The following is a 25,446-nucleotide window of genomic DNA, read 5'->3' on the forward strand; positions in this document are numbered from 1 at the left end:
CTTTCTGCTAATTCAGCCCTACACAGAATACTAGAAGGAAAACCCAGCACCCTGACATATATGTAGTAGAAGACTGACTTGCCTGGCCTCAGTGGGAGTTGGTTCTCCTAATTCTGTATCGACTTGATGCCCTAAGGGGAATATAGCGGGAAAGGGATTGAGTGGTAGGGGAGGAGTGAGTTGGAAGGTACCCTCTCAGAGGCAAAGAGGGGTGGTGAAGGGGATGAAGAACTCTTAGAGGGAGCACCAGGAAGGGGAGCATTTTTGGAATGTTAATAAATAAAACATTTTAAAAAGGAAAGAAAGAAAACAGTAACAATTTTTTTTAAACAAATGAATTTTGTAGCTATAATGATAGGGATTTTAAGAGAGAGATAAGAGAAACATTAAGTGGATATTAACTAATCACAGGACGCCTCATAATCTGGTTGTAGACTCAGAGAAGTTCAATAACACTCATGATATGAACATGACTTAATGTGAAGGACAGTCTTTTATGATAGCTTTGGAGAGGAAATAGGGCATCTTTCAAACCATGCCCAACTTCTCAATTTAGATATTAAAAAAAAAATGTGTGCCAACATTCCAGCCTCATGATCATTAGACTTGTGGCTTAAAATGACTCATGCTTCCCTAGTCTACCTCCAAATGTCCTTTTTCTCCCCATCAGCATATCCTGGCCCAAAACTCTGGCAGAAGTTCCCTGATCCACTGGAGGCAATATAAGCTACCAAAACCCCAGGTAAATACCCCTTTTTATCCAATCAATGGCTTGTCCTGCTTAAGGCCCATGAAAGGAGAGTGAACCCAACCCTGTTACTGAATGAATAGCCAGGAACCAGAGATGTACAATCCAGAATCTTGGGTTAGAACAAAAAGCAACTGAAACAAAAAATCAATATATTTACTAATGATATTCTGAAATACTCAAAAGATGGGTCCTAACTTAATTGTCATCAGAAAGATGTCATCCAGAAATTGATAGGATTGGATGCAGATACATAAAGCCAAAAACTAAGCAGCACCTGGAGAAGCCGGTAGAAGAAGAAGATCAAGGACTATCAGAGCCAGCAGCTAGTAGAAAAATTGATAATATAGCCCATAGAAGTTAACTGAATAGATCCCATAAGAGCTCAGAGAGAATGAAGCTACAATCACAGATCCTGTATAGGTCCGTGTAGGAGCTAATCCTCTTTGCTACATAATGGTTGTGTAACTGAATATTTTTGGAATCTTAACACATCATTGTAAGGGGTGTCTCTGACTCTTGCATGAAATTGGTACCCATTTCCTCCTACTGGGTGGCCTCATCCTGCTTGATATGAGGGTTTTTTGGCTAGCCTTAAAGTAACTTCTTATGCCATGATTTATTGATATTCCTGAGAAGCCTGCTCTTTTTGTTTTTAAGTGAAACAGATATCAGTAATTCTGGGGAAGAGGAAAGTTTGTGGGCTGGGAGGAGTGGCAGGAGGGGAAACTGTGTTTGGCTTATAATGTATGTGAGAAGAATTTTTTAGAAGAAATAAAGAACATATGACTTGTGTCTGGCCCCTTTTCCTCTCTCTTGTTTCCCGCTGCCAAGAGGTGAGAGCACTCTCCTGCCATGCACTTCCTTCATAATATCCAACCTCATCTTTGACACAGAGCAGGAAAGCCAAACTAATATAGCATAACACTGTAAGATAAAATAAACCATCCTCTCTTTAAATTGTTTGCTAAGTATATTTGTCACTGGGAGGAAACAACACACTAGCACAATCTATGCAAGGCAATGCTATTCCTCAGAAACACCTCAGTATGACACATCTGTGCTCATGCTGTAGACACAAAGGAAACAAGTTAGGTAAGGCCTATTCACATGCACATTGATGTAAGATATTTGGAGTTTTCAAACAGCTGTTTGTATCTTAAAGGATGCCTGTCCCTGTTCCATCTCTGTATTTCAAAGTGGTACTCAAGGATAGGTGTGGGACCCAATACCATTGATCTCAGTGCTCAGGAAGAGGCAGGTAGAATTTCTGAGATTAAAATCCACCTTTCTGTTTCACAAATCATGATATTTGGTCTCAAAAACGAATAATAAGAAAAATAAATTTTCAATTAATATTTAATCAATGCATGTCTGAGTTCAGTTAACATATTGTTTTTACTGAAGTACAAAGTGTTTCCCTCGACCAATATCAAACACTGTTAAATATTATTTAAGAAAAAAACTCAATTCTCATAATAGACAATCATATTTACCATTAGTGTAGTGTAGTGTAGAATAAGGTATCATACTCTCCACATTGGGAAAGAAGTCGAAAAGACAGCAGGGGCAGATGTGGCCTAGGAATAGGAATCATAGAGCAGATATGTTGTTCAAAAAGTAAAACATCATGTTTTCTCTCATTTTTGAAACCTAGATTTTTATAGATTCATAAAAGTTTCTGTGTGTGCCTGTGTGTGCATGTAAGTGGGCACATGTATATGTCACATGACAATATGTGGAAGACTAGGAACTATAAGTATGTTCATTGGAGGAAAAGGTGGTGACATAAAGAAGAAAGAAGGGGAAAAAAGATTGTCAAAAGATATGATATATCTTTACATTTTTTATGAAAGTCAGCATTGTACGTGTAAATACATAAACTTAACCAAAAGAAGAAATTGAGGGATATTGCCAGGAATCCAGAAGCGAGCAAAGCAAAAATCAATTTCATTCCAGTGGAAATATAGCAGAGGCTATATATGGATTTAGTCCATGGAGATTCATGATGAAATTTTTCATTCCAGAATATAAGATAATGCATTTCTTATGTTAAATACACAGGATTTAGGCATGAGAAAAAAAGACACAAATGTCTTTACTTAAATTTTCATATGGAACTTCCAATTCAAGGATCTATTTATTAATTTTCTACCAAACTTTGTATAGTTAGGCAGACCAGCTGCAGGCAGAAGGGGAAGTGTCTAGGTTGAGGGGTGTGCGGTACAGGCAGCTGGTTAGAATCTCAGAGGAGGTTTATGTAGGAGGCTGAAGCACTGTGGGAGGAGAATTGTAAATACGCTGACAGTAATAAAAGGCTGCATCTTCAGCTTGCACACTAGTGATGGTGAGAGTGAAATCTGCCCCATATCCACTGCCTGTGAAGCGATCAGGGACCCCAGTGAACCGGTTGGTTGCAAAGTAGATCAAGAGTTTAGGAGACTGCCCTGGTTTCTGTTGATACCAGGCTATATTATTACCCACATTCTGACTGGCCTTGCAGTTCATGGTGACCCTGTCTCCTACTGATATGGACATGGATTTGGGAGACTGGGTCATCACAATGTTCCCATCGGCACCTGTAATCAGAAATAGATAGTGAGTATACACTTATACATACAAAGAGTTCCTGATACACCATTGGAATCCCAAATGTCTTTTCTAATGGCATTGTCTGCATACTATTGGTTTCCTATAGGAAATAGCTATTCCTCTACAAATGAATTACTTTTAAGACATTACTTTTAAATGTCTTACCAGACAACCAAAGCAGTACAAACATGATGACCTGAGTTTGTGATTCCATCTTGATGCCCATGATGGTCTAATGCATTTCAGATCTCACTGCAAAGGCCTTGTTTATAAATCATGGGCAGCTGGGAGGATCTCTAGGGACCTATGCAAAGTAGTCACTAAATAAGGAAGTAAATTACCGGGACAAAGGATTGTGAGAGTATACAGGTTAAATAAATACCCAAAAATACCATTAATGACAGTATACTCTCACTGGGAAAGAAGTCAACACAGAAGCTCAAGAAACAACTTGGAGCTCCAAAACTACAAAGGTTTACATTCTTTCACCACAGGCTTCCATTAAACTCAAAGAAATTTATTTTCTTTGAGAAATTTTCAGAAATAATACTAGTTTTGATTCAATCATGAGAAAACAATAAATATGCTGGGCAACAACAGAACAAAACAGGGGAAGGAGAAAAGAAAGGAAAGAAACAAGAGTAAAAGGTAAGAAGAATGAAGAAAAGAAGAGGAGGCAGAAGAGGATTGGGGAGGGAAGGAAAATATGGAGAGGAGAAAATGAAAGAATGGTATACAAAGGAGAAATATTTAGAGAGAGAGAGAGAGAGAGAGAGAGAGAGAGAGAGAGAGAGAGAGAGAGAGAGAAACAAGATTGAGGGTGGAGACTCAGCTCAGTGGTTAAAGGCACTTGCTCCTCTTGTAAAACACTGTTTTGACTCATTTCAAGCATTCATATGATGATTCTTAGCTATTATAATTCCAGTTAAGCACACAGAAACTATACATACATGCTGCATACACACACACACACACACACACACACACACACACACACACAAACACACACACACACACGGTTTGAAAATGAGCCCCGATTATCTGCTTCCGCTATCAAGTCTTGTACCTGATGCCTTCTTTCTCCTTTCATAGTCTAACCCTCCAAAAGACCAAATGAACTTAGCAAGTTGTCTGCTGATTGTGTTTATCACAATAGAAAAGTAACTAATAAAAAGGAATAAACCATCAGGGGATATTATACCTGGATGAAGATACACACAAAACATGAAGATTTTTGTGTTCTAGACTACTATCATGTCCTACGGTGACCATGGATTCCAAAACCAGCTGTTCATTTTGTTTTTAAGGAATACATATTAGAATTAATTAGCATACTGTTCACAGAGGGGCCTTGTGTTTCCCATTAAATTTACTCATAAATATGAGATAAGGGCCTGAAAATTAGTGTTTGTCTATCAACACAAAATCATCCTTTGTTAGCATGGAATGAGCTTTCTGGGTCTCCAGATTTGAAAGCAGATAGGGAGAGCCCAAAGTGATATGTGACCCAGAAGGAAGAGAGAAGAGTGGAACAATGGCTTAGAAACGAAATTATTACACATACCCTCTCATTAAAACTCTTAGATTTTTAAACAGAATTATATAAATAAAAACACAGTTGTAGTGGGTGTATAGCAGGGAAACTAGGAGAGCGAAGAAAACTTGGAAAGAACATGGAAGAGAAAGAAAGAGAGGGTAAGGGATGTTTCTCAGTTAGGATTCCTTTGATGAAATATCATGAACACAATCAATTTAATGGAAGAATTTATTCTTCTTACACTTCCAGGAAACAGTCCATCACTAGAGGGAGTCAGACCAGGAACTCAAACAGGACAGGAACCCAGAGACAGAAGCTGACCAGAAGCCATGCAGAAGGGCTACTTACTTTCTTTCCTTGTAGCTTTCTCTGTTCTATTTGCTATAGAACTCAGATCCAAGACCAAGGGCTAGCTGATCCACAATGGACTGGAACCTCTTTCATCAATCAGTAATTTTAAAAATACCCTACAAGCTTGCCCACAGCCCAGTCTTATGAAGGCATATTTTCAATTGAGGTTTTCCCATTCAGATGACTCTAGAATGTACAAATTTGACATAAAAATTAAACAAGTTGGTGTATAAATATAGTTTATATAAGGTAATCTTGATGGGAGATGCATTTAAGAAAGTAAACACTATTGTAATGTGTATATGTCAATATAGTTAATTATTCACCCAGGACAGATTAGGAGCAAACATGGTAGGTAAGTGCCCTCTCAGGCTCTGCTGCGACCTTTGCGTGTTCTGTCCATATCCTAAATACATGGAAACTTTGGGATTTAAACAGATGGATGCTTCAGTGCTTCAGTTTCATTGTGTGTCTGTGTGTCTGTGTGTCTGTCTGTCTGTGTGTCTGTCTGTCTGTCTGTCTCTCTCTCTCTCTCTCTCTCTCTCTGTGTGTGTGTGTGTGTGTGTGTGTGTGTGTGTGTGTGTGTGTGTGTGTTTAAGTTACAAACCCTTGCAATCTAGTGATGTTTTATTTGCAGATGGCTGGCAATGGTAAAACCTGTGATAAGAACTCTTTTGGCTGGCATTCCTATCCCACATTCTAAACTATTTCCCCAATACCATTATTGTTCTTAACTTGCTACATATTGTGGTCTAAATAGTCACACCTCTGCCCTGCTTGGTGATGGGTGTCTACAATCTGAGTATTTGGGAGGTGGATGCAAGAGTAAATGGAGTTTGCCAGCAATCCCTATCACCCAGCTACACAGGGGTACATCTAGACACCATCTCAAATGTGTATATGTGCACACACTTGTGTATCCCCTTGCATGGAGTTCCATTAATATGAATATATGCTATCATTTATATGAACAACTTAATTTCCTTTTCCCTAACATTGATTCTATATCTTCTTCAATGAAATCAAACTTCCTTATCCATCGGAAAGAGTAGATAGTACCGTCAGTCAGACAAAAATAGCAACTGATAGAAAAGAAGATGAAAAATAACTCAGTTGATGGGGTGCAAAACAAGAATGGAGTAGGAATGAATTCTTTAAAAGCAGCTACTGATAACAGGCATGAAAAAAGTGATTTGTCCATATGTAACTCAGAGAGGATCCCTCTAAAAGTACCCAGTGATTATGAATGGCAGAAGTTCTGAAATGCACAGGCCTTTGAGTTGTTCATTATTGTGGAAAAGGATAAAATAGCCTTTGCATAGGGCTAAGACTGTCTGATTTGGGAAGTCTCTCAGTAAGTGTGAGGTTAATGAAAAAGGCAATGAGAGCCGGTGGGACAATGAGCACAGTGAGCTCATGTTTTCAATGTTGTGTTACAAACAAAAACTGTGAAGACTGTTATCATTGCTGCTCCAAATGACTTTTTAAGAAGTTTTCCTCATCTTTGTCTGAAATAAACACAATGATATTAATTATAATGCCTGGAACTGAAAACCTGTTTAAAAGTCTATGTGTTTTATGGTTATAGTCCATAAGGGAGAATCTACCAGTGGGGTGTGTGTGTGTGTGTGTGTGTGTGTGTGTGTGTGTGTGTGTGTGTGTGTGTTGTGTATGTGTGTGTGTGTGTATGTGTGTGTGTGTTCTGTGTGTTTTTGTGTGTGTCTGTGTGTCTGGTTTGTTTTCTGAAGGGGTAAGGCATCAAACTGCTTTCTAAGTCCTTGTATTTAAGGCCATTGAATGGTGTTATTCTTAGGATTAACCCTAGTAGCCTCTTTCTGCACTAGATGGTGGTTAAGGCAAAGGCACAATTGGTCAAAGTGCAGAGAATATTTGACTGTAAAGTTGACTGTCATCCCTAAAGAAAATCTCTCCCTCCCCATAGATCACTAGGTCATCATGGAAGAGTCAAAAAGAACATAAGATATAAAGATTGTGAGGAGTACTATGAAATATTGTCTTCTGGATGTAACATGGCCATTGCACGCACCTATATTCCAACTACAACTACAATTACTTATACAATATTTGACTCTTCACCATTTCATTGTGCAGGTGTCCTTACCCTTCCTGGAAGGTCTGTGAGTAACTAATGAGTGTTAGAAATGGAAATGGGTCATTTCCCTACATGGTATAATCATTTTCCAGGAAGTAATCAATATTCATGAAGCATCCATAATTAAATTCAAAACACAAAAGAAACAACAACAGCAAATTAAAATAGGATATTTTGAGAAGACTTCATCAAGGAGAATGGAAAGGAAAATAGAATGTAAGGGAGGCTAAATGCTCAAAATTCAATATATACAGATGAAAATGTCAAATAAAAGTTTAAATGTAAGTTCTGAAACTTACTTAGTTTTATGTATGCAACTGGAACACAATCAACATTTGTTAATTCATGCTAATGTTGTGCACAAAAAACATTCAGTTTCCTGACCTTGATTCCTTGCCCTGAAGTTACACTGTCCCCAAAGGCATTTAGCCAAGCTTCAATTTGGATCATTGTTTTAAAAGTTCTCTACCTATAATAAAAGAAGGTAATGTCAAGACAGGGAGATTATACAAATATATATATATATATATATATATATATTCATTCTCCACCAAGACTAGATAAAATTGATGAAGCTAAATAATGCATGCTGAAAGGTACCCAAAATAGATCTCACCTAAGAGACATATCCAGAGCATGCCCAGTACAGAGGTCAATGCCATCAGCAAACCACCAAACTGAGAACAGGACCCCATTGGGGGGAATTAGAAGGAGTACTCAAAGAGGTGAAGGAGCTTGCAACCCCATAAAAACAACAATGTCAACCAACCAGAGATTCCAGGCACTAAACCACCCCCGAAAGTCTATACATGGATTGACCGAGTGCTCCAACTGCATATGTAGCTGAGAATAGCCTTGTTAGAGCACCAGTAGAAGGGAAAGCCCTTGGTCCTGCCAAGGTTGGACCCCCAGTGCAGGGGAATATGGGGGATGTAGGGGTGAAATTCCCATATGGGAGAGGGAGAGAGGAAAGGATTGGGGCATTTGGACAGGAAATCGGGAAGGGGAATAATATTTGAAATGTAAGTAAAGAAATATATCTAATAAAAATTTTAAAAAACACACACTAGTACTGGTACATTGACAGAGCAGTTGATCTATGGAATTGAATTGAAGACCCAGAAATATACCCACACACCTACAGACAATGAATTTTTGAAAAAGATGACAAAACCATACAATGGAAAGAAGAAAACATCTTTAAGAAGCTCTGCTGGTCTGTAGAAAAAGGCAAATTTATTAGCACAAATATCAAGTTCAAGTAGATTAAGGACCTCAACATAAAATTAGATACACAGGCTCTAATAGAGGAGAAAGCAGAAAAGACCTTTGAATGCTTTGGCACTGGTGAAAGTATACTGAACAAAACACCAATGACTTAGGCTATAAGACCAACAATTGGTAAATGGGAACTCTTGAAGCTGAAAACTTCTGTAGGGCAAAGGATACTGTAAATAGAACAAAATGGCAGCCTACATATAGGGAAAAGAGCTTCACTGACCATACATCAAGCAAAAAGGTACATCAAGAACTCAAGAATTTAGACATCTTAAAACCCAAATTACCAAATTATACATGAGCCAAATGTGGGGCAGGATGAGTGGCCATTCCTTGAGTCGCTGCTCTAAACTTTGATTCCAATCCCCTCCTATGGATATTTTTCCCCTTTTAAGAAGAAGTGGGAGCATCCAGATTTTGATCATCCTTCTACTTGAGCTTCATGTGGTTTGTGGATTGCATCTTGGGTAACTTGAGCTTTTGGGCTAATATCCACTTATCAAGGAGTGCATACCAAGTGTGTTTTTCTGTAATTGAGTTACCTCACTCTGGATGATATTTTCTAGTTCATTCCATTTGCCTATGAATTTCACGAAGTCATTGTTCTTGATAGTTGAGTAGTACTCCATTGTGTAGATGTACCACATTTTTTTAAATCCATTCCTCTGTTGAAGGGCATCTGGGTTCTTTAGAGCTTCTGGCTATTATAAATAAGGCTGCTATAAACAAAGTTTAGCATGTGTCTTTGTTGTTTGTTGGAGCAACTTTTGGGTAAATGCCCAAGAGAAGAATAGCTGGGTCCTCAGGTAGTGGAATGTCCAATTCTCTGAAGAACATCGAGACTGACTTCCAGAGTGGTTGTACAAGTTTGCAATCCCACCAACAATGGAGGAGTGTTCCTCTTTCTCCACATCCTTGCAAGCATCAGCTGTCACCTGACTTTCTTATCTTAGTCATTCTGACTGGTGTAAGGTGGGATCTCAGGGTTGTTTTGATTTGCATTTCCCTGATGACTAGGGATGTGGAACATTTCTTTAGGTGTTTCTCAGCCATTCGACATTCCTCAGCTGAGAATATTTTGTTTAGATCTCTACCACATTTTTAATAGGTTTATTTGGCTCTCTGGAGTCTAACACCTTGAGTTCTTTGTATATTTTGGATATTAACCCTCTATCAGATGTAGGATTGGTAAAGATCTGTTCCCAATTTAATTGTTGCCCCCTTTCCTAATAACAGTGTGTTTTGCCTTACAGAAGCTTTGCATTTTTATGAGGGCCCATTTGTAGATTCTTGATCTTAGACCATAAGCAATTGATGTTTTGATCAGGAAAATTTCCCCAGTTCCCATGTGTTTGAGACTATTCCCCACTTTTTATTCTACTAGTTTGAGTGTGTCTGGTTTGACATGGAGGGACTTAAGCTTTGTGCATGTTGATAAGAATGGATCAATTTGCATTCTTCTACACGGTGACTTCCAGTTGAACTAGCACCATATGTTGAAAATGCTATCTTTCTTCCATTGGATAGTTTTAGGTCTTTTGCCAAGGATCAAGTGACCATGTGTGTGTCAGTTCATTTCTGGGTCTTCAATTCTATTCCACTGGTCTCTCTGCCCATCTCTGTACACTTTTTATGACTATTGTTCTGTAATACTGCTTAAGTCAGGGGTGGTGATTCCCCAAGAAGATCTTTTATTTTTGAGTATAGTTTTTTCTATTCTGGGTTTTTTGTTATTCAAAATGAATTTGCAAATTGCATTTTCTATCTCCATAAAGAATTTAGTAGGAATTTTGATGGGGATTGCATTGAATTTGTAGATTGCTTTTGGGAAAACGGCGAACTTAACTATATTTATCCAGGCAATCCATGAGCACAGAAGTTCTTTACATCTTCTGAGAACTTCCTCAAATTCTTTCTTCAGAGACTTGAAGTTCTTGTCATACAGATCTTTCACTTGCTCTATTAAAGTCACATCAAGATATTTTATATTATTTGGGACTATTGTGAAGGGTATTGTTTCCCTAATTTCTTTCTCAGCATGTATATCCTTTATGTAGAAGAATGCTACTGATTTGTTTGTGTTAATTTTATACCCTGACACTTTGCTGAAGTTGTTTATTAAGTTAAGTAGTTCTATGGTGGACCTTCTGGGGTCACTTAAATATACTATCATATCATCTGCAAATAGTGATATTTTGGCTTCTTCCTTTCCAATTTGTATCCTTTTGATCTCCTTTTGTTGTCTGATTGCTCTGGCTAAGACTTCTAGTACTATATTGAATAAGCAGGGAGAGAGCGGGCACCCTTGTCTAGTCCCTGATTTTATTGCTTTATATTGCTTTTACTCTGTTTAGATATGGGCCTTTTATTCCTGATCTTTCCATGATTTTTTTCATGAAGTGTTGTTGAATTTTTTCAACTGTTTCTCAGCATCTACTGAAATGATTATGTGGTTCTTATCTATGTATTTGCTTATATAGTGGAATACATTGATGGACTTTCATATATTAAACCATCCCTGCATCTCTGGGATGAAGCCTACTTGATCATGATGGATGATTGTTTTGAGGTGTTCTTGGATTCGGTTTGCAAGAATTTTATTTATTACTTTTGTGATAATATTCATAAGGGAAATTGGTCTGAAGTTCTCTTTCTTTGTTGGGTCTTTGTGGGGTTCTGGTATAAGAGTAATTCTGGCTTCATAGAAGGAATTTGGTAGAACTCTGTCTGTTTCTATTTTGTGGAATAGTTTCAACGGTATTGATATGTGGTCCTCTATGAACATCTAATAGCATTCTGTACTGAACCCATCTGGACCTGTGCTCTTTTTGGTTGGGAGACTTTTAATAACCGCTTCTATTTCTTTAGGAGTTATGCGGTTGTTTAGATAGTTCCTTTGTTCCTGATTTAACTTTGGTACCTGGAATCTGTCTAGAAAATTGTCCATGTCCTCCAGATTTTCCAGTTTTCTTGAATATAGGTTTTGTAGTAAGATCTGATAATTTTTTTAATTTCTTCAGATTCTGTTGTTATGTCTCCCTTTTCATTTCTAACTTTGTTAATTTGAATACACTCTCTCTGATCTTTTGTTAGTCTGGCTAAGGCTTTATCTATCCTGTTGATTTTCTCAAAGAAACTGCTCCTGGTTTTGTTGATTCTTTGTATACTCCTTTTTGTTTCTAGTTGGTTGATTTCAGCACTGAGTTTGATTTTTTTTTTCTTGCCTTCTACTTCTCTTGTGTTTATATATTTCTTTTTGTTCTAGAGCTTTTAGGTGTGCTGTCAAGCTGCTCACATATACTCTCTCCTGTTTCCTTTTTAGGCACTCAGGGCTATGAATTTTCTTCTTAGTACCACTTTCATTGTGTCCCATAAATTTGGGAATGTTGTATCTTCATTTTAATTAGATTCTAAGAAGTCTTTAATTTCTTTCTTTATTTCTTCCTTGACCAAGTTGTCATTGAGTAGAGCACTGTTCAACCTCTAAGTATACGTAGGCTTTCTGTCATTATTGTTATTGAAGACTAGTCTTAGTGCATGGTGATCTGATAGGATGCATGGGATTATTTATATCTTCCTGTATCTGTTGAGGCCTGTTTTGTGACTGATTACATGGTCAATTTCAGATAAGGTTCCATGAGGTGCTGAGAAGAAGTTATATCTGTATGATTTAGGTTGGAATGTTCTAAAAATATCTGTTAAATCCATTTGGTTCATAACTTGTCTTATTTTCTCTATAATTCTGTTTAATTTCTGTTTCCACGACCTGTCTATTGATGCGTGTGGGGTGTTGAAATCTCCTATTACTATCATGTGAGGGGCAATGTGTGCTTTGAGCTTTAATAAGGTTTCTTTTATGAATGTCGGTGCCCTTGCATTTGGAGCATAGATATTTAGGATTTAGAGTTCATTTTGGTGGATTTTTCCTTTGATGAATATAAAGTGTCCTTCCTTAGCTTTTTTAATAACTCTTGGTTGAAAGTCAACTTTATTTGGCATTAAAATCACAATCCCAGCTTCTTTCTTTGGGCTATTTGCTTGGAAATTTGTTTTCCAACCATTTATTCTGAGGTAGTGTCTATCTTTGTCTCTGAGTTGTGTTTTCTGCATGCAGCAAAATACTGGGTCCTCTTTACATACTCAGTCTTTTAGTCTGTGTCTCTTTATTGTGGAATTGAGTCCATTGATGTTGAGAGATAGTAGTGATTATCACTTCCTGTTATTTTCATTGTTAGAGTTTGAATTATGTTTATCTGTTTCTCTTTTGGTTTCATTGAAAGGAAATTATATTTTTGCTTTCAGTGCGGTGTATTTTCTCTCCTTGTATTGGAGTTTTCCATCTATAATCCTTTTTAGGGCTCGATTTGTAGAAAGATATTGTGTAAATTTGGTTTTGTCATATAATATCTTGTTTTCTCAATCTATGGTAATTGACAGTTTTGCTGGATACAGTAACTTGGACTGGCATTTGTGTTCTCTTAGGGTCTGTATGACACCTCTCCAGGATCTTCAGCCTTTTATAGTCTCTGGTGAGAAGTCTGATGTAATTCTCGTAGGTTTCCCTTTTTATGAATCTGGACCTTTTTCCCTTACTGATTTTAATAGTCTTTCTTTGTTTTATGGATTTGGTGTTTTACCTATTATGTGACGTGAAAAATTTCTCTTCTGGTCCAATCTTTTTGGAGTTCTGTAGGATCCTTGTATGTTTATGGGCATCTCTTTCTTTAGGTTAGGGAAGTTTACTTGTATAATTTTGTTGAATATATTTACTAGCCCTTTAAGTTGGGAGTCTTCACCTTCTTCTATACCTATTTTCCATAGGTTTGATCTTATCATTGTGTCCTGGATTTCTTGTATGGTTTGGGCTAGGAGCTTTTTGCGTTTTCATTATTTTTGATAGTTGTTTCAATGTTTTTTAGGTTATATTCTGCCCCTGAGTTTCTCTCTTCTATCTCTTGTATCTGTTAGTGATGCTTGTATATACAGCTCCTTGTATCTTTCTTAGGTTTTCTATATCCAGGGTTGTCTCCCTATGTGCTTTCTTTATTGTTTCTATTTCCACTTTCAATTCGTTCACCTGTTTGGTTGTGTTTTCCTGTAATTCTTTCAGGGATTTTTGTGTTTCCTCTCCAAGTGCTTCTACTTGTTTACTTGTGTTTTCCTGCATTTCTTTAATAGAATTCTTTTTGTCTTTCTTAAAGTCCTCTATCATTATCAAAAATGTGATTTTAAATCTAAATCTTCTTTTCTGGTGTGTTTGGATATCCAGTATCTTCTTTGGTGGGAGAATTGGGCTCTGATGATGCCAAGTAGCCTTGGTTTTTGTTGCTTAGGTTCCTGTGCTGCCCTCTAGACATTGGGTGTCTCTGGTGTTTGCTTGTCTTGCTGTTTCTGAGAGTGACTTGACCCTGCTTTAGGCCTATGTGTCAGCACTCCTGTACAGCTGTTTTTCTGTTTTCTTTCAGCCTTTCCTGAGAAGTGGTGCTCTGGTTTCAGGTGTGTCGGTGCTCCAGGAAACTGTCTTCCAGCTCTAGGTGTGGGCAGGAATCAAAGGGTCCTGTCCTTGATTGCTCCTAGTTCCTTGCACCGTGGGCACAGTTGGCACTAGTGATTCCCACTTGGGTGTGGACTGTGGGCAGAGGATAGTCTCCGCTGACTTCTCAGAAGTATCCACACTTTTGAGGGTCCAGCTTTCTCCCCCCACAGTATTTGGGTGCAGGGAGCTGTTTTTCTGGTTCAGCTTGGTCCTGCGTACATACCAGAAGTGTGCGCATGGGCGGCTGTCTGTTCCTATATCCCTGTGTCCAAAGGCACTGTGCAGTTTCCCCTTGGACAAGGGACATAGATGGAGGTGTGCAAAGGTGACAGTCTGTCCTGTGATCTCAGGATGTCTGCACTCCTGTGTGGTCAGCTCTCCCCACACCACATTGTGGTTTTTATCGCTCTTGTTTTGCAAAATTTCTTTTATTGTTGAGAATTGTTTTCATTATTTTGGGTTTTTTCGTTTTTCAATATGGAGTAGAGAGTTGCTCTTTCAAGGACTATAAAAGTTGTGTTGGGATTTTGGTGGGAATTGCATAGACTCAGTAGATTGCTTTTGGTAAGATGGCCATTATCACTGTTAAGCCTACCAATCCAGGACCATGGTTGGTCTCTCCAACTTCTGAGGCCTTCTTTGACTTCCTTGTTCAACCACTTGAATTTCTGCTCATAAATATCTTTGACTTGCTTGATTAGCATCATGCCAAGACATTTTATATTATTTGTAGACACTTAGTTTAATAAAATTCAAATTATCATATGTATAGAATTTTAATGGGAATTTTGGGAAGGGAACAAAATAGAAGTACAAACTAGAGATGGAATGACCTGTGTAGAATGTAGAAAAATGGGAAGTGTAAAAGGTGTAAAATTGGGTGAATATTTTTCAATATGTGTGCTATATTTAAAAGTAATTGAAATACATTTCAGACATTTATTATGTTACAGTAAAACTTGTATGAAATGGTAAAAAAATGAAAATAAAAGAATCAAGTAAAACAGTGCTGAGATGTTTACAGCTCACTGACCTCCATTGTCTGGCTCTGGCTCACATCTGTCTCACACTGCCATCTTGAGGGCACTTGCAGGACACGAAGAGCATCTTGCTTAAACTTAGAGGCACTCAGGTGTCTGAAACACAGCTGGTCTGGAACCTTTCCCCACTAATTTTATGCCAGTCAGGTCCACATATGGCATATCCAGCACAAGAAAGTCATTCAATGCCTCTTAACCTCCATTATTTGTCCACCAGTTCTCCCTGCATTCCCAGGGAGTCCTGCTGGAATCAGAATGATCAAACAACACTGGAACTATGATATGGCCAGCATAAGAACACAATCAACTGGAGCTAGGAGAATTTAGTAGCATCAGACACTAGTAACCTGGCTACAGGAATCCCTGCATATCCTAACACAGCAAAACCAAAGAAGGTGACCATAAATAAAATCTTACAAAGATGGTAGACTCACTTAAAGTAGAAATGAATAATTCCTTTAAATGAATACAGGAAACTACAACAAAAATGGGGAGTGAATTTAATAAAATTGTTCAAGACCTGAAAATAGAAGCAAAAACAATAAGGAAAACATAAACTAAGGCAATACTGGAGACAGAAAACCTAGGAAGGAGAACAGGAACTACAGATGTAAGCATCACCAACTAAATGCATGAGATGGGAAAGAGAAGTTCAGACAGAGAAGATATTGGAAAATAATTTAATACATAGATAATAAAAATGCTAAATCTAAAGATTTCATCAAATAAAACATCCAGGAAATGTGGGATACCAAGAAAATGCAAAACCTGTGAAAATAGGAATAGAAGAAGAAGAGTGAAAACTCAAAGGCCCAAAAAATATCCTCAACCAACTCAGAGAAGGAAATTTCCCTAACTTAAAGAAAAAGAGGCTTGCAAACATAAAAGAAGCTTACAGAACACCAAGTATAGTGGGATATAAAAAGATGAATCCTCCTGATGCATAATAATCAAGACAGAAAATGTATAGAAGAAAAACCTTTAAAAGATAGAAGCCAAGTTAATATATAAAGGTAGAGCTATCAGAATTACAGCTGACTTCTCAAGAGAGACTTGAGACTCTAAAAGCCAAAAGGGCATGGGCATATGGCTTGCAGAACTTAAGAAAATAAAGATGTCAGCCCATGCTACTGTACCTAGAAAAACTTTCAGTTATCATAGACAAAGAAAACAAAATATTGAATTGCAAGACAAAATTCAAATACTGTTCCACTAATCCAGTCCTATGGAGGATATTAGAAGAAAAATGCTAACACAAGGTTGGTAACTACACCCAAAAAAACACAAGAAATAAATAATATCATATAACCAATATCCATAAAAAATTACTAAATAATGAACTACATGCTGAAACTCACATAGGAATAGTGGGAGACTTCAACCTCTAACTCACACCAATGAGCAGGTTACTTAAACAGAAACGGAATGGAGAAATAATGCAACTAACGGATGTTATGAATCAACTAGACCTAACCAATGTCTACAGAACACTTCACCAAACATAAAAGAATATAACTTCTCAGCAAGTCATAAAACCTTCTCCAAAATTAATGATTTAGTCTTTCTCAAAGCAAGCCTCAACAGATACAAGAAAATTGAAATCTTGCATATTATCAGATCACCATGAGTTAAAAGTGAACTTCAAAAATAACAGAACAACAGAAAGCCTACAAACTCACAATGACTACACAACTCTCAACTAACTGGATATTGAGTCAAAAAAGAAACAATCTGTTATGCAACTCAATACTTCATAGAATTGGAAAGAGCAATTTACCTCCCTAAAGCCAGGAGAGTGAAAACTATTTTCAACAATAAAAGAACATCTGGGAGAATCACCGTTCATGACCTCAAGCAGTATTACAGAGCAATAGTGATAAAAAAAAAACTCCATGATATTAATACAGAGACAGGCAATTAGATCAATGGAATAAAAATAAAGACCCAGAAATGAACCCACAAACCTACGGTCACTTGATCTTTGACAAAGGAGCTAAAAACCATCCAATGGAAAAAAAAAAGATAGTATTTTCAACAAATGGTTCTGGTTCGACTTGAGGTCATCATGTAGAAGAATACAAATTGATCCATTCTTATCACTCTGTACAAAGCTGAAGTTCAAGTGGATCAAGGTCATGCATATAAAACTACAAACACTCAAATTAATAGGAGAAAAAAGAAGGGAAGAGTCTCAAACACATGGGCACTGGAAAAAATTTCCTGAACTTTACACCAATGGCTTAGGATCTAAGATCAAGAATCAGCAATTTCGATTTCATAAAATTGCAAAGATTCTGTAAGGCAAATGATACTGTCATTAGGAAAAAAATGGCAACCAACAGATTGGAAAAAGATCTTTACTAATCCTACATCTGATAGAGGGCTAATATCCAATATATGCAAAAACTCAAGAAGTTAGACTCCAGAGAATCAAATAACTTTGTTAAACAAGGAGCTACAGAACTAAACAAAGAATTCCCAACTGAGGAATATAAAATTGCTAAAAGCAACTAAAGAAATGTTCGACATCCTTAGTATCAGGGAAATGCAAATCAAAACAATCCTGAGATTTCACCTTCCTGAACAAAACACCAATGGCTTATGCTCTAAGATCAAGAATCAACAAATAGGATCTCATAAAACTGCAAAGCTTCTGTAAGGCAAAAGACAAAACGGCAACTAACAGATTGGGAAAAGATCTTTACCAATTCTACAACTGATAAAGGGCTTATATCCAAAACATACAAAGAACACAAGGAGTTGGACTGTAGGGAGACAAATAACCCTATTAAAAAATGGAGTTCAGAGCCAAACAAAGAATTCACAGCTGAGGAATACCAAATGGCTGAGAAACACCTAAAGAAATGTTCAATATCTTTAGTCATAAGGAAAATGCAAATCAAAACAACCCTGAGATTTCACCTCACACCAGTGACAATGGCTAAGATCAAAAACTCAGGTGACAGCAAATGCTGGCAAGAATGTGGAGAAAGAGGAACACTCCTCCATTGTTGGTGGGATTGCAGACTGGTACAATCATTCTGGAAATCAGTCTGGAGGTTCCTCAGAAAACTGGAGATTGAACTACCTGAGGACCCAGTTATACCTCTCTTGGGCATATACCCAAAAGATGCCACAACATATAACAAAGACACATCTCCACTATGTTCGTAGCAGCCTTATTTATAATAGCCAGAAGCTGGAAAGAACCCAGATGCCCTTCAACAGAGGAATGGATACAGAAAATATGGTACATCTATACAATGGAATATTACTCAGCTATCAAAAACAATGACTTTATGAAATTCATTGTCAAATGGATGGAACTGGAAAATTTTATCCTGAGTGAGGTAACCCAATCACAGAAAAACACACATGGTATGCACTCATTGGTAAGTGGATGTTAGCCCAAATGCTCAAATTACCCTAGATGCACAGAACACATGAATTCAAGGATGACCAAAATGCCAATGCTTCACTCCTTCTTTAAAAGGGGAACAAGAATACCCTTGGGAGGGAATAGGGAGGCAAAGTTTAGAACAGAGGCAGAAGGAACACCCAGTCAGAAACTGCAACACATGTGGCCCATACATATACAGCCACCAAACTAGATAAGATGGATGAACCAAAGAAGTGCATGCCGACAGGAATCGGATGTAGATCTCTCCTGAGAGACATACCCAGAATACAGCAAATACATAGGTGAATGCCAGTAACAAACCACTGAACTGAGAACAGGACCCCGTTGAAGGAATCAGAGAAAGGACTAAAAGAACTGAAGGGGCTCGAGACCCCATATGAACAACAATGCCAACAACCAGAGCTTCCAGGGACTAAGCCACTACCCAAAGACTATACATGGACTGACCCTGGGCTCCAACCTCATAGGTAGCAATGAATAGCCTAGTAAGAGCACCAGTGGAAGGGGAAGCCCTTGGTCCTGCCAAGACCGAACCCACAGTGAACGTGATTTTTGAGGGGAGGGCAGAAATGTGGGGAGGATGGAAGGGGAACACCCATAGAAAAGGGGAGGGGGAGGGATCAGGGGGATGTTTCCCGGGAAATCAGAAAATTAAATAACATTCGAAATGTAAATAGGAAATACCCAATTTAATAAAGATGAAAAACGGGGAAGGGGAAGAAAATAAAGATGAAAAACAATTAATCAACATAATCTACCATTTTTAAAAAAACTGAAAAAAAATACATGGACATCTCATTAGACACTGAAAAAAAAAAACCTTTGACATAATCCAGCTTCCCTTCATGTTAAAAGTCTGTGAGAAATCAGGGATATATGGCACATACCTGAACATAATAAAGACATATACTGCAAGCCAATTGTCAATGTCAAATGAAGTAGAAAATTAAAGAAATACCACTAAAATCCAGAACAAGACAAGGTTATCCACTCTCTTCATATATCTGCAGTATAGAACTTGAAATTCTGCATAGACTAATAAGTCAACTAATAGAGATCAAGGATACCAATTAGGAAAAAATCTGAGTATTGTTTTTTTCAGGTTATATAATAGGATATGTCTGTGACCGCAAAAACTCTACAAGAAAACACTTACACCTGATGAACACCTTCAGTAAATTGGCTGGATACAAAAGAAACTCAAAAAAAGAAATAAACAGAAAAAGAGCAGCCTTCCCTTTTTTCAAAAGTTAAACTGGCCAAGAAATCAGGAAAACAACATAATTCACAATAGCCACAAATACTATAAAATATCTTGGGATAACTATAATCAAGCAAGTTAAAACCTATATGACAAGAACTTCAAGAAATAAAAAAAAGAAACCAATAGGATATCAGAAGAAGGATAGATCTCCCTCTCTCATGGATCAGTAAAATTAACTTAGTGAAAATAGCCATCTTACCAAAGCTCTACTGATAAATGCAACTCACATCAACATTCAACTCAATTCTTACAGACCTTGAAAGAGCAATTCTCAACTTCTTGTGGAATGGCAAATCAATAAATGGCCCAACTTGAGATCTATCTTACTGACAAGCACCAATCTCTGATACTATTAACAATACTCTGATATGCTTGCAGGGAATAGTCTAGCATGGCTGTCCTCTGAGAGGCTCCATCCAGCAGATGACTCAGATACATACAGACACCCACAGCCAAACTGTGGATGGATCTTGGGGATTCTTATGGAAGAGTAGGGGAAAGGATTGCAGTCCCCCAAAGAGGGATAGGAATTCCACAGGAAGATTAACAGTGTCAACTAACCTGGAACTCTTCAGCTCTCAGAGACTGAACCAGTAACAAAAGAGTATGAACTGGCTGGACATATGCCTCTCTACACATACATAGCACATAAACAGCTTGATCTCCATGTGGGTCATGAACAAATGGAAAAGGGGCTATCCCAAAAGCTAATTGCCTATTTATGAGATATGATCTTCTAACTGGATTGCTTGCATGGGCACAGTGGGAGAGGATAAGCCTAGCCTCTCAGGGACTTGATGTGCCAGGGTAGAGAACATACCCAGGGGTCACTACTCTCTCAGAAAAGAAGACAAGGGAATTGGAGGAAGAATTGTGGGAGAGGCTGACTAGAAGTGGGGTCAGTGAACTGGATGTAAAGTGAATAAATAAAAATTAAAAATTAAATTTAATTAATTTTAAAAAATATACTGAAATAGACATCTTACCAAAAGTAATATACAGATTCAAATAAATTATTAACAAAATTACAGCAGAGATCTTATCAGATATTAAAAAAACAATTCTCAATTTCAAATGGGAAAGCAAAACAATTCAGGATATATAAAACAATTCCTTACAATAAAAGAAATTTGGGGAAAATCACCATCCCTGATCTCAAACTATACTATTGAGCAATAAATTATAAATAAATAATTTATTATTATTAATTATTAATTTATTAATACTAATAAATAATTAGTATTGAGCAATACTAATAAAATCTGCATGGAATTGGTGTAGAATAAGGATGTTGTTCAATGGAATAGAATGGAAAACTCAAAAATAAACTCACATACCTACAAACACTTAATTTTTGACAATAAAGCAAGAATGAACAATAGAAAAGGGATAGCATCTTCAAATATGTAGCTGGTCTAACTGGGCATCTGCATGTAAAAAATGCAAATGTGTCCATGTTTATCACCTTGCACAAAAGTCAAGTCCAAGTGGATCAAATATGTCAGGGCAAAAACAGATACACTAAATCTAACTGAACACATACTGAAGAATAGTCTAGAACTCATTAGTACAGGAGACACTTTCCTGAACACAACACTAATGGCTCAGACACTAAAATCAATGATTAATAAATGGGACCTCATAAAACTGAAAAGTTTCTGTAATGCAAAGGACACAATCAATATGACAAAAGCACAGCCTACAGAATGGGAAACGATCTTCACCAATCCTACATCTGATAAACATATGAAGAACTCAAGAACTTGGACACCAACAACCCAATAAAACAACTACGAAATGGCGTACAGAGCTAAACAGAATTCCCACTAGAAGAATCTCTAATGACCAAGAAACACTTAAAGAAATATTCTGGGTGAGGTAACCCAATCACAGGAAAATTAACCTGGTATGCATTCATTGATAAGTGGATATTAGTCTGAAAGCTCAAATTACCCAAGATGCAGTCCACAGATCACAGGACAATCAAGAAGAAGGATGACCAAAATGCAGATGCTTCCACTCCTTCTTAAAAGGGGGAACAAAAATATCTATGGGATGGGATATGGAGGCAAAGTTCAGAGTAGAGCCTGAAGGAAGGGCATATATGCATGTGAATATAGATCTCTCCAGAAAGATACAACCACAGCATGTCAAATACAGAGGTGAATACTAGCAGCAAAACACTGAACCGAGAATGGGACCTCCTTTGGGGGAATTCGAGGAAGGATTCAAAGAGCTGAAAGGGCTTACAACCCCATAAGAGCAACAATGTCAACCAACCAGAGCTTCCAGGGACTGAACCACTACCCAGAGACTACACATGGACTTACCCAGGGCCAACTGCATATGTTGCAGAGATTAGCCTGATTGGGGCACCAGTGGACCAGTGGAAGGAGAAGTCCTTGGTCCTACCAAGATTGGACCCCCCCAGTGCAGAGGAATGTCAGGGGCAGTAAGAGGGAGTGCATGTGGTGAGTACCCTTATGGGGGAGGAGAGGGGAGGGAGGCTTATGATAGGAAACCAGGAAAGGGAAATAACTTTTGAAATGTAAATAAAGAAATATATCCAATAAAAAAAAAAAGAAATGCTTAAAGTCCTTAGTCATCAGAGAAATGCAAATGAAAGTGACTCTGAGATTCTATCTTATACCCATCAGAAGGACTAAGATTAAAAAAACAAGGGATAGAACATGCTGGCTAGAATGCGTTTGCTGGAGGGAGGGCAAACTTGTACAATCACTCCAGAAATCAATTTGGTGTTTTCTCAGAAAATTAGGAACTGTTCTATCTCAAGATTCAGAAATATTCTTCCTTGGCGTATACCAAAAGGATCTATTAGCACACGAAAACGTTATATGCCTCAGTTTGTTCATAACAGTCTTATATATAACCGCCAGAAACTAGAAACAACCCAGATGTCCCTCAACTGAAGAATGGACATAGAAATATGTGATTCTATGGAATCAATGGAATACAAATCAATTTTAAAACAAAGACAAACATAAATTGTGCAGGCAAATGGAAAGAAATAGAAAATATCATCCTGAGTGAGATACTGCAAACCCAAAAAATGCATGCATGGAATGTACTCACTTATAAATGGATATTAGCCATAAATTACAGGATAACCACATTACAAGCCACAGACCCAAAGAAACCAAATAACAAGGAGGGTCAGCCAAATGGAGGATGGATAAATCTTTCCCAGAAGGGAAAATAAAATTTGTATTAGAGTTTCATGGAGGAAGAGAATGGAAAAGGAGATAGAAGGAGTATTGGGCATGGGGGATCTCTAGGACATGCTAGAAATCTGGAAATGGGAGAGACCCCAGAGTGTCTATGTCGGCAACTCTAGTTGAGACTCCTAATAGTTGGAGATAAGTATACTGAAGTAGCCACCACCTATAGCCAGGTAGGACTCCTAGTGGAGGGATAAAAGCAGTAACCCATGCACAAAACCTGTGACCCAAACTGGGTCCTACCTATGAAATGTACAGGGACAAAGATAGAGCAGAGGTGAAAGAAACTGTCAGCTAATGACTAGCATAAATTGAGACCATTTCCATGGGCAATAACCAGTCTCAGACACTATTAATGATACTCCGTTATGCTTTCAGAAAGGTACTTACATAACTGTCCTTTGAGAGACTCTTCCCAGCTGATGGGAAGACATGCAGCGACCCACAGCCAAACATGAGATGGAGCTAGATAAATTTTGAGGAAGTGTTGGACAAAAGACCTGAAGAGGATAAGAAAACAAAATCTCCACAGGAAGACAAAGTAGACTAACCTGGACCCCTGGGGGCCTCCAGAGAGTGAACCATCAACCAAAGAGTGAGCATGGACGTGTCCTCCATGCCCCACAGCAGTGTAACAGAAGTGCAGCTTGATCTGCATGTGTGTCCCCCAACAACTGGAGCATAGGCTGTCCCTGACTGTGCTGCCAGCCTATGAAACATGTTCACTTGTCAGCTTCCTTGTCTGTCTCAGTGGAAGAGGATGTGCCTATTCCTGAAGTGATTTGATGTGCCATGGTGGATTGATATCCAATAGTGACCTCCCCATTATCAGAGGAGAAGAGGTGGGTTGGGAAAGCTATGTGAGGAGAAGATTTGGAGGAGATGGGGGATTGTGGTCAGGACATAAAGTGAATAGATGATAGATAGATAGATAGATAGATAGATAGATAGATAGATAGATAGATAGATAGATAGATGATAGATAGATAGATAGATAGATAGATAGATAGATAGATAGATAGATAGACTGAAAGAAAAACAAAATCTTGCTTAGCCATAATTGAAAATAAGGAACCATAACATTAGTAGAAAATTTAACTGAGCCAGAGAATGCTGTGGTAAGATTGGGCACAGTATTAATTCTGGCTAATCACAGTAAATTAGTGCAGTCCTGTTGTTCCTGGCTATCCCAGGTCAACCATGACTGAAGACAAGAGAATACTTCTCATGGGACCACAGTGACAAATCATTCCGTACTCCTATAAATAAAGTAATCTGAGTTTACTTGAAATTGCAAGCCTAATAATTTCTCCCATCCAGGACTATATCTCTTCACTTGATTGCTTTTTTCCCTGTTGAGTACCTGTATCTAAAATCATTGAAAATGTGTGGAGATGTCTTTATAGTGTGGCTATATAATAGATATCATTTCCTGGCTGTTTTTTATTGCCGGAAAGGTCTATTTGATTGCTGTTTTGTTGTATTTTACTACTTAATGTCATTTTTCATTTTTTGATTGCCTGCAATAGAAAACAAAATTAGAAATTTGAACCATTTTTCACTTGTGAGGATTTACAACTATATTTTTCTATCGGAGTGCTGATTTAGTGCAACATACTAGTTTTTTTCCACTTATTTTTATTCTCTATTAGCTTCAAATATTTTCCACTTACAAAGTCCATTAGTTATTTGAAAACAGATATGTAATGACCCAGTATTGGAGAATTTTTCAAATATATTCATTTATAGCTTAATAATGTTATGTATCAATATTGTTTGACACATAAGTGTGACCAATTGACACACTATATGGATTGATATCAATAAAGACTCAGAGAATTTGAAAATAATACTGATTTTGCTCTGTTTGTGGATAAAGCTCAAACAACTTCTCCTCTGCCAACATACTTAAAAGTAGTATAGAAACCTTCTACATCCTTGACTACTTCCTGACTTCATGTTTTGTCAATAAATTACAAAGCCATTGGGCAGAGTAGATAAGTGTTCTAATCCTGGCACATGATGGCTTATTTAGGACAGTTTCAAACTCCAAGTGAATTTGGGAAACTAAATGAGACCCTAATTAAAAATGAGAACCAAAAGTAAAGCAAACAGTTAATAAAGAGCTTTTTCATAGAGCTTGTGTGACACCCCATCTCCTATAATAAATAGTATAGAGAAACATGATTAACTACCAGGTATAATTATAGTTTACGTCTTCTTTCTGTTAATTTCATCAAATTTCCTTCAGACCTTTGGAAGCTCAGTTGATAACTGATTGTATATTGGAAACTACTGTGTGTGGTGATGAATCAACCATTTTTATG

The 25,446-nt window shown here is 37.6% G+C and overlaps 1 gene segment (V, D, J or C); it reads right to left on the reverse strand.

Moving 5' to 3' along the window:
• Positions 1-3,004: 3,004 nt before the first annotated feature.
• On the reverse strand, positions 3,005-3,581 carry LOC116895826. The segment is given in 2 exon segments: positions 3,005-3,327; positions 3,506-3,581. Coding segments are annotated over 2 exon segments (399 nt in total).
• Between the last annotated feature and the right edge of the window lie 21,865 nt (positions 3,582-25,446).

This window comes from Rattus rattus, chromosome 3, assembly GCF_011064425.1.
Source record: "Rattus rattus isolate New Zealand chromosome 3, Rrattus_CSIRO_v1, whole genome shotgun sequence".
NCBI classification, from domain to species: Eukaryota; Metazoa; Chordata; class Mammalia; order Rodentia; family Muridae; genus Rattus; species Rattus rattus.